The sequence below is a fragment of the Cyprinus carpio genome, unplaced genomic scaffold, assembly GCF_018340385.1.
Source record: "Cyprinus carpio isolate SPL01 unplaced genomic scaffold, ASM1834038v1 S000006646, whole genome shotgun sequence".
In the NCBI taxonomy this organism is placed as follows: domain Eukaryota; kingdom Metazoa; phylum Chordata; class Actinopteri; order Cypriniformes; family Cyprinidae; genus Cyprinus; species Cyprinus carpio.
The window spans coordinates 723955-735026 of NW_024879272.1; the positions used below are offsets into that span (position 1 = coordinate 723955).

The following is an 11072-nucleotide window of genomic DNA, read 5'->3' on the forward strand; positions in this document are numbered from 1 at the left end:
TAAAGTTCTTTCAGGACCTTAGCAGTTTTATACTATCAAAAACCATGTTGCTGGGAATGATTTTTTTTTTTTTTTTTTTTTTTTTTTAAAAAATTTTGGACTGGAACTTGAGCAAACCGCCTGGAACTAAAGGTTTACACATTTGGAAAACTGCAGACGTCTATTTCTGGAGCCAGTTCCTGTTTCCTGGAAGAGGTTTTGGTTGGTTACCCATGAATGCCCAATTCGAAAATGACAGTAGTTTTGTTCATTTCTGCTAGGTGGTGTAATTTTGTAATGGGTTTTCAACAAAAAACTGTATTCCACCTGTGGGTAATTATTTATTGCTTTGTTTCACACATACACTTTGATCATTTGTGACATCGTGTTCTGTTGACTCATTCCAAGCCACCTAAATCAAAACTGCTTTGTGGAGGGAGTAACTTTAAATAGAAAAATTTAAAGTAACTCGAACTAATTGGATGGAACCACTGTCCATAATTGATTACGTTAGTTAAAGGAGTCATTTTAAAACAAGTAACAATACCTGATATTTTTAAGTGTTTGCCGGTTCTTTCCAATGGTTCAAAAAAAAATAATTAAGTCAGCAGTCAAGGAGACTTTTTTGTACCGTGAAAATCTCATTGTATTTGAAATTCTGATGTTTTACGGAAGCGGGACCTGTCAATGGAGAACAAAAACCTGTAATGTGAACAAGAATTCTTACGGGTTCAGATGTGTTCTTCTGCCGGTCCACTGCAAAACTCACTGGGTAAAATGATAGGTACTAAAAAATCCACTCTGTATTCATTCTTTTTGAAAATCAAGTATATCGTTACGTTGGAAGAGTTTACCAAATGGGTAACACGGACAGTTATCCTGCAGAAGATTTAAATACCTGTGTTGTATTTTTGTAATGCTTATCACAAGCTGGTTTTGCTCAGTTATATGCTCATCTGATGTTGTGGTTGCTGGTAAGTTGTGTGAATGTCTGTCTTTGAGAGATTTTTTTCCACATTTTCCTGATATTAAATCCCAGCATTAGGTGTGGTTATATGTTTTTATACTTATAACATCTCAAAGTGTGTTTTCTGGAAACATCATAAGTGCAGTGTCGGTTTAAATTTTAAATGATTAATGAACAATTAAATTTTAAAAATGAAGTAGGATTGTTTTAAACAGCATGGTTCTCAAAGTTTCAGGACTCCCTCTAATGGTTATGCCAGGGGAAGCAACTACATTAAATAATAATTAATGTTAATAACAGTTTAATTTAATCTTTGAGTAAGGTTGTTTTTTCTCTTTTTTTTTTTTTTCATGTACGTACAGTAACAGTTATGTAACGTGTTATAATCACATTTTAATTTAAATGTATATTTTCATTTTACCGTTATGTAATCACAGTGCGTGGTTCACTGTTCGAACGGTGTATTTACAATGTGAAAGTGGTCTGACCAACCATAAATATTATTATTAGGGACTAAAACTGCCTAATTTTTGAACTGCTACATTGCACTGTCCCCTCATGTAGAGATTCATTGAACCTTTTTGTGCTAGGTTTTGAATTTTACCTTAGTTTTAATACAAAATATACTGTAATTTGAACTTTTACTTGTTTACTAAATACTGTATAGTTTAGGAGTCTGATTAAAAACTGTAACTGTGGGCTCTGAAAACACTACCGTCGTGAATAATTTGTTATATTTTAACTTTTCCTCTGAATACCCTACATAAGTGTGTAATGAAATTAGTGGTGGGCACTTTGTTTACAAGCCCCACTGGTACTGAACTGTTAAAGTGAAAAATATTGTTTGAGTTCATTTTGCTTTCAGTTAAATATATTTCACAATATCAAGTTGATACTTATTATGTGGATGTATGTTTTTGTGGTGTTTTTTTGTGTTGGTTTAATACGAGGACAGTACACAAAACGTGCACAATTGGGAGAGGAGTGGCGGTGGACGCGTCAGAATGGATCGTAGAGGATGGGACACTTGCAAGGATCACCTAAGCACAACTACACTATAAATCCACACAGGCTGTTGGTTCTAACCATTTTCGAGTCCCCTTCAGTAGGAAATCCACATATCTCTGTTCACCACCAGTAACAAAAGATGGTGGGGTGTGGGGGGGGTTCCCGTTAGAAATGCACCATCCCCCCCCCCCCCCCCCCCCGGGGTGCCCCCTATAATGCGGGGCCTTTGAAGTTGTCCTAATCTTGCCCTACCCTTACAGAAACCCTGGTTGAAGGTTCCTTTCTCAAACTGTGCAATTACATTTTCACACCACACATGTACACATCTCTTGTGAGGATACACCTTACTAAAAAACATGGGTTTTTTTACAGACGCCTAGTTTTCCACCACATAAAAGATCAGCTGGTTTCAGTCATAAAGGTACAAGGGGTTACATCTCCAAGGGCCGCACAAAATAAAGCATTGCTATGAAAAAAATTGGCCAATATTCTGTGGCAAAAAAAACCTTTAAATATTATTGTATTTGGAAATTTGTTCTTCTACAGGTGTTAACACATACAGCCATGCATACTCTGCAAAATATAGTTTGGGATTATTTACATCTGTTTGTATACAGTATGTTTCCTAATAAAACTTTTACTTTTACAATTTTGAGCCATGTGGGTATTTTAGTGACGTTGTATGTTAAAGCCATATTTGCTGCCATTCCTTTGATTTTTAGCCTTTCTACATGTACCGTTTGTTGATTCTAAATGCGAACTAGGCTTCTACCTGAACCTACAGTTGTGTTATTTAATCCATGGGTTGCAAGGTACGAAGGGTGAAAACCACTTCGTGTTATCAACGCTGATTCACTTTGAACAATCAACACCTAATTGAAGTTCATCCAACGTCTACCGAACGGATCATAATTCACCATGGAAGGTAAGATGGTGATGAGACAGCGTCGCGATTTCAATTATGATTGAAACATGGTACCTGACGTTGTTTTCAACGTGGTGAAAAGTGCCAGGCTGGGTAAATTAAATTTGCGGGAAAGAGCAATACCTAGCACTTAGCACATAAATATGTACTTATTAAATAAGTTAATTGCCCATTAGGCCATGTATTAGAAACGTATGAAGTAGGAGAATATCCAGTGTTATGAAAACTAACATAGAATAAACGCATATACCCAGTGTATGATGGCAAACTTTTACGGTAATATTGCATTTATGGGCTACATAATAATTTCACTCCAATAGATGTGTTAGTCCGAAATTAATGCATATGACCGGGGATGCATGCAATTTCCAATGATAAACTTCTGGGATTTTGGAGAGGCACCCACCTGTTAAAAAGTGCTTGAACCGCTAGGCCAAACATACTACAATGCGTTCTTTGATTCGTGTGGTATTATTCTGCCCGCTGGCTCATACTGAACGTACACACAAGCCTTAACATAATGAGACTTCTGTCGAAATAAACTGATTAAATAAGTCGAAAAAACAAACACGTTCTTTTATGGCGAAAATAAACGGACTTAATACGTCAGAAAATAACGAGGTATTATGTCGAAAATAACGGACTTAAGAAGTCCGAAAACAATAATAACGGTTATTATGTTCGAAATAAACACTTAATAAGTCGAAATAACGACTTTATTATGTCGAAATAACGCGTTATTAATGTCGAAAATAATGACTTATTATGTCGAAATAACGACTTACTAACTCGAAAATAACGCTTTAAGTCGCAATAACGAGTTATTAATGTCGAAATAGAGACGACTTAAGAGAAAAGTCGAAAAACGACATAACTCGGAAATAACGACTTAATAGTCGAACTAAACGAGTTATTAGGTCGAAAATAACGACTGAATCACTCGACAATAACGACTTACGTCGCAGATAAAACGAGGTATTTATGGTCGACATACCGGATTAATAAGGCTAAATAACGAGTTATATAGGTCGAAAAATAAACGAGGGGGGGGTCGTAATAAGTCGAATAAACTACTTAAGTCGAAATAAACGAGAGTAAGTTTTTGACTTTTTTTTTCTCCACCATGCGGTTTTCAGCGGATTCTGTAAGACAAGTAATAAAGAACAAAAAAAAAATAAATACAAAATCTTTATTGTCCGCAAATGTGGGAAATCTATCGTCTGACCCCCAATAACCATACACCACAAATTACACGTAACTTCACAGTCCAATACCCACACGGACTTTCTTGCCAAAAAAAAAAAACAAAAAAAAAAAAAAAAAAAAAAAAAAAAAAAAAAAAAAAAAAAAAAAAAAAAACGGAAGATAAAGCAAAGAGAAACAAAAAACATGTATACAGACACATAAGACATAAAACAATATAAAGACAGCTAATTACCACACACACAAGAAATAAAAAAAAGAAATGAAAAAAAAAAACAGATAATTAAACTAAGTAATATTAATAAACATATTAAGTTTATACAAGAATGCTCTTATAGCATATAGCGCATAGCTATAGTATACTTCAATAGTAGTGAATTATATGCTTCATGAAGTAGATTACAATGTTAAAAATGTCTTACTTCTTGTAACATCAAACTTAATCACAAGTCAATATTACATACCTCATTTTTAAATACAATTCAGCCGGGCAGGCCTTCACATGGTTTATAAAGAACTGATACTTAAAACACCACTAAAAAGCTGAGTTAATTTTAGCTATATTTCTTCCACAAAGTCAACATAACCTATAATTTAAGTAAGAGTCAAATAAGTTTTATGTAAATAGACTTTGCTTACAGTATGCTTGTATCAAGCATATGTCGTAAAAGACAGCAGAATTGACTGACTGCATTCTGTTCAGTGTGGATTGACAGCAATTAATATATTAAAACCCTAAAAACATGATGATCATCATTAAAACACTGACTGTGTTTTCTCTTCAGGAATATAAATAATTTCTGTTCTAATGCATATTGTGTTATTAGTGTTGGTTTTGAATTGTGTTGTTTAGAGCAGCTGCAGTGTGCTCTCGATCTGTATACAGGACAGTAACTGTGACGCTGACTGACGGATGTTTTTGTACGACTCTTATATCCACTGTGTGAACCACATATTTACTGTTTAGATAGTGGAAAATCCTCACAGTAATAATCTCCTCGTATCTTCAGGTCTGGACTCCACTGATGGTACAGCGAGAAATCACTGCCTAGATATCCCTGCCACTGAATCTAGATGGAGTTTCCAGTGTACCGGCTTGATTGTCTGAATATCATGATGAGTTTTAGGAGTAGTCTCCAGGTTTCTGTACAGTACCAGGACAGACATGGGGGACTGCCAGTCCTTTTTAAGGAGGTGCTGGCGTGGCCATATCCTCACTACCGTCCTTTCTAGTTCAGTTGTGTTGCACTGCAGGAGTTTGAGTAACTGTGCATCTGTCCGCTGGAGCCTGAAAAAGAGACATTTATAGGATTCATGGTTTGTTATCCGCAGGCAAAACCATGTTCGCCAACTTCATTATAATCCAGTTATTTTTAATAACAAAGACCCTTAATACAGCAGAGCAATGTCCAGATGAGGATGATGATGGCGTTCATTTGGTGTTGGTTGTGTCTCGTGTGATTTATGAAGAAGATTGTGTTCTGTTCCTGCGCCTAGTCCTGACAGTGTTAACACTGACCGCACTATAAACACTCTCAGAGCAACTGAAGCATGTGCACTGACGATGCAAAGAAGTGGGGCAAGGATTTTAAACACGCTTGAGCTGATAACAAACTCCATACACACTGTTCATATAAACCCAATACCTTTAACATTTCTCACAAGTCTCCTCGTTTAGAAACTAAATGTTTGAAAACATGGTGTGATAACTAAATGGTTTAAATGTTTCATCTTTAAATAAAAACAAAGCATTTTTGTGGATGCTTTCACTGATTCGTAGTTGCAGTTTATACTGAACAACTATAAGCAATGAATGCAGCATCTCACAGGAAGTCTCACTAAAAAGATCCTCTTACACAGGCTGTATACTCCCCCCGAGTACTTTTGCAGCCCACAGTAGTGTTGATGGAACAGAGGATTTTACTGAGATAAAAGTGAGTAAGATTCAGCTGTTCAAACACCAAAACATGATCATGACATAGAAGTAATAGAAAATATACCATACCTGAGAGCGACACCACACATAACAGATTTACAATGTAGATCTGCAGATGACAAAACATATTCAGAATTATTTAAATTCTTAAGCGCCAAGTTCCCTAAACATCGTTTTCATTCGTAAATTGGTTGTATGCATACTCATAAGATTTTGCCAGCTTCATCCTGCTGTCAAAACTGATGAAGATGTTTTCTTGATTTGCCTGGTGCTTTTTTATTTGCAAAGTGTTGTTCTGAAGCTTGCAGTGAATTGAGCTCTCTCTGTGTTTATAAAAATATTTGTTTCACTGTGTGGACTTCGCCTTGGATTTCATAGTAAAATCGCAGCGGTGTGCTCAGTGGTGAATGGGGAGCCCACTGGAATATGTATTTCTTTTCTGGGAAAAATAAGATTTTGTTTTCTGCTGTTGATGTGATTATTCAAGGAATCATCCTGATAATGATATACATTGTTTTTTTTTTTAATTGCTCATTGTGACTCAATTATTGGCAGCACAGGTCACCTTATTCTCATGAGGAAGCCAATGTGGGAGGCCGCGATGGGTTTTTCCGATGCTATGGCAAGTGTAAAACACATGAATCGGATATGGTTCACAATTGAATGAACATGTACAAAGACAGCCCAAAAAAACAGATATAAGCAACAATCAGAACGGGGTCATCAAGATCTGGCAGTGGTAACGAGGTCTTAGTGGAAAGTGGGATAGGAGGAATCGCTCTGATAGCGGTGCTCTCTCTCACACACAGGCTCAACTTCCTTCCGTTCTCATACAGCACGCAATGAGTTCTCAGTGCTCAACATACACACATCAGCAGCTCCAGCATGTCTATCATGTAGAGTAGCGCAACCGTAAAATACAGTTGGGTTAGGGATTAAACGTTAACGGTAACAGGTGGGTGAAAACTGAACATGTTTCATTATTCCATGCATAACCTCCATCGTAAAGGGACAATATATCGAATTAAGTACCTTTCCGTGTCCATTAATGTTATAACACAACAAAAAAATAAATGTTAAATAAATGTATACTTGTATACATTTTAATGCCACGATATTTGTGAAATGGTCTAAAACTCCGTGAGGAGCCGCCGCAGCATTTACTGTGAGCCGCTCTGAGAAAACTTATTTTGCTTACAGGCCATCAGTAGCTACAGAGACCTCTGCAATGTCGTCCACAGGTCTCACCCACAAGCTCATTGGTATACACTACACTCCCTCACACACACACACCCCAACGCACACCACACATACAGCAGCACACACACACACAAACCCAACACAACACACACACACACACACAAACTTACTTCTCACCCACATTCACAACATAAGTTTTTGACTGTTTTCTCGTTAGAACGTTTCAAATATTTATGGGGGGGGAGTACCTGCTCTGTAGTTTGCTGTTTTGGAATTATAAGTAAATGGTTCTTACTACACTATTTATGTGTATGTGTCCTCTAATCTTTCTCATGGCGCTCAATAGATTCAGTGTTTGGAGTTGGTTCATACCCCTTTGACAATTTCTGGTTGCTCTACTTTCTGATTCCGTTTCTGGCTACATTTAAACAACAAACAATACTGGACTAGTTAATAATTGTTGAAAAGCGAAAATGCTTGTTTTAAACTTCCAACAATAGTGTCCACAAGATTGATACAATACATGTTTGATTGCTGAATATTGTACCCCAGGTGAAAGTAGCTGTTTCTTAGGAAGATTAATCTGCATACCATTGCATCCCTGACACATAATATATTCTCATATTTAAAATTATCATTCCAAATGATAACTTAGTTGAGAACCTTATTGATATGGATTAAGGGTTGCATCACTTTTCTCATTTTGCCATCAGTGTTTGTTATTGAGGGATTCAGTGTTGCTGATGCAAAGGAGTAGGCCCTCCGTTAACACACCATCCAACGTTACATAAATTAGGATACAATGTATGGAGTCATTCACACACTGTTAAACATTATAAACATGTTGGTTACTTTCACAACTAACCTTTCATCTGGGAGAATCACAGGGGTATGGGAATAGTTGATGCTGTTACTGGTTGCATATGTCATATTATAGCAATGGCTCGGGCCAGAGAAAAAGCTGTTGCTATCAAATATTGTTTACTTCATCAACAAGTAAGTGTGATAGTGAAGCGATAGATCCAAACAGGCCAATGGATGGAAGGTTTGCCAAGAAATTTTCATGCTCCCTCTTAAAAGATTTTTTTTAGTATTTTTAAAATACCAAAATACAATATTTTATTTGGATACATGGTCCTGTCTGCTGTATTTGGTAGTTTATTTTTGATACACTTAAAATAAGGTATTTGGTATTAATTTTTAAAATACATTTGGTATGTATCTTTGTCCACGACCCTGGGCTGTAGGTCGCTGCTGATTTACTTTCCAGTCCAAACCCATTTAACAATGCAAGACTCTGAGTCACAGCAGACAGTGTCAGAAATCGTGAAGTAGATAAACAATGGTCAGGAACTATACTCTAGTTTTTTTGAATTAGGGTGATGTATGATTGGTGTTAACATGCCCACATGGGGTCCAGAAAACATTCCGCACAACATTACACCCAGCATCAGCAGCCTGGCCGGTCAAGCCCAAGAAACGTTACATGCCATGAATAGATTTCATGTCCCTCATTGACCAAAATCTGACTCTGACCCTCCATATTTTGTGAAGAGGCAGACAAGTACGCAGAACAGCAGATTCACATGGATGTGAAGAGGGGGTAAATAAAAACGAATGAAAGTTCCAAACAACAGCATGCTACACGGCAGCAAAAGCCACAGGGAGGGCAGTCCACTCACACCACATAAATGCACTTTTTATGTATTATTTATTTCAAGAGCATAAATTTTGTGTGTAAATTAATAAAAAAAAAAAAAAAAATAAAAAAAGAATTCATTAATTAAAAAAACATATACAAACAACAAAAACATGTGTTTAATGTACCTATATATAGTGCATTTTTATCAAATTTTATTCAAACTTAAAATTTGTTACACTTTTTGGTCGTTCTGTATTCCAAAATGAAATAAAAAGAGAGGGTTAACATTGCAGATGAAAATTACTGCAACATACTTGTAACATGGGAAATATAAATCAAGTAATTGCGGAATCGTGTTTCACCGAGTCTGGATCTGTTGTGTGCTGCACATTTTGACCCACATTTAGTTAATCCAGACATCTTTATTGATTTGATTCCTTAAAATGAACCATGAAAACACCTGCAAATGGAGTCAATTCTACAAGAGTGTCCAGCCAAAACATCTCAAAACGGTAATCTTGGGAAAATGTATGATTTTTTTTTTATTTTTATATATATATATATATATATATATATATATATATATATATATATATATACATTTGTATGACTGCAATTTATCATTAGTCTTTATTGTTATTAGTTATGTTATTTGGTTTGTGTTTTGAATTATTATTATTAATTTTTAAATATTTTTTTTATTTTTATTTTTATTTTATTTTTTTGCAATCAAAATGTAGAGTGTATTAAACGTCCATGCTGAAGTTGTCTTAGGCTTGAAGGTCTTTTGTTGTTTTCTTTCATCCTGCTGCATTTAAGCAATATCACATGACAAAAAGTTGTACTGAATATCAGCACAGATTCTATCATAGACATAAAGCCACAGCAAAACTGTGAGTGTGACATTGTTTTTATATAACATTTCTATAAGCAAGAAATAACCTACCTTCCAGACAAAATCTAGTTAAATTTGTGTTTCTTTTCACCGGTGAAAAAAAAGCACTCTGATCAATCAGTGAACAATTATGAGACAGAAAACACAATTGCTCTGCAATCAAAAATCTAAATTAAAAATCTCTGCCTCGGTTTCCACTCCGTTCTCATAAACTGATCTGAAACACAAGAGGAGAGACACAAAGACTGACCTGTCTGAGCACTAACTGTTATTTAAAATAAAATAAGTTACAGAACATACAACAACTATGTTTGCTATACTTAGTAAAATAATAATAATAATAATAATAATAATAATAATAATAATAATAATTTAATGTTATTAGAAAAATGTGTAATTTAACATTATTGTCATTGCATTGTTTATCACCCGCCTCTCATCAGCAGCTGCAGTGTCTCTCAGCTGTATCAGTGCAGTCACTGTGACTCTGACTGACGGAGGTTTTTGTACGACTCTTTATCACTGTGTGAACACACCACCACTGTGGGTAACTCTGACAATAATAATCTCCTGTATCTTCAGTCTGGACTCCACTGATGGTCAGAGAGAAATCACTTCCGTAGCTAGCTCCACTGCCACTGAATCTAGAAGGAGTTCCTGACTGGAGGCTGTTTATGTAATAAATGAGGAGTTTAGGAGCTTCTCCAGGTTTCTGCTGATACCAAGACACACAGTCACTACAGCCAGAAATCAGCTGACTGGTTTTACAGCTGATTGTAACAGTTTCTCCTTGATTGATGGATTTTATTTCTGGATTCTGAGTCACTGTCACTTGTCCCCAGATCTCTGAAATAAGAACATTTTAGACATTTAGTGGTTCATAGACTGTACATAAGATGTGTGTAATGTTAAGTACAACATATTTACCCTGAATGCAGAGAGTCAGAGTCCAGATGAGGATGATGATGTTGTTCATTGTTGTTGTTGTGTCTTGTGTGATGATGAAGATTGTGATTCGTTCTGCTCTCAGTCCATGGAAGTGTTTAAACTCACAGCAACTATAAACACTCTCAAAGCACTGAGCCATGGTGCTGACGATGCAAAGAGTGGGGCAGGAATTTACAACAGCTTTTGCTGCCAACAAACCATAATATGGAGTCTTTGATAAAACGGTCACCAAATATAGTTTGGTACACATTAGTATAGGACCAATCTCACTAAGTAAAAAGTTTTCTTATTAGCATCCTATTATTACCACATTGACTGTATGTACACTTGAGGGTTTAGTTCCACCCAAAAAAATGAATATTCTGTCAT

At 35.9% G+C, this 11072-nt stretch overlaps 1 gene segment (V, D, J or C); it reads right to left on the minus strand.

The window, feature by feature from the left end:
- Nucleotides 1-9574: 9574 nt before the first annotated feature.
- On the minus strand, nt 9575-10786 carry LOC122144342. The segment is given in 2 exon segments: nt 9575-10601; nt 10683-10786. Coding segments are annotated over 2 exon segments (456 nt in total).
- Between the last annotated feature and the right edge of the window lie 286 nt (nt 10787-11072).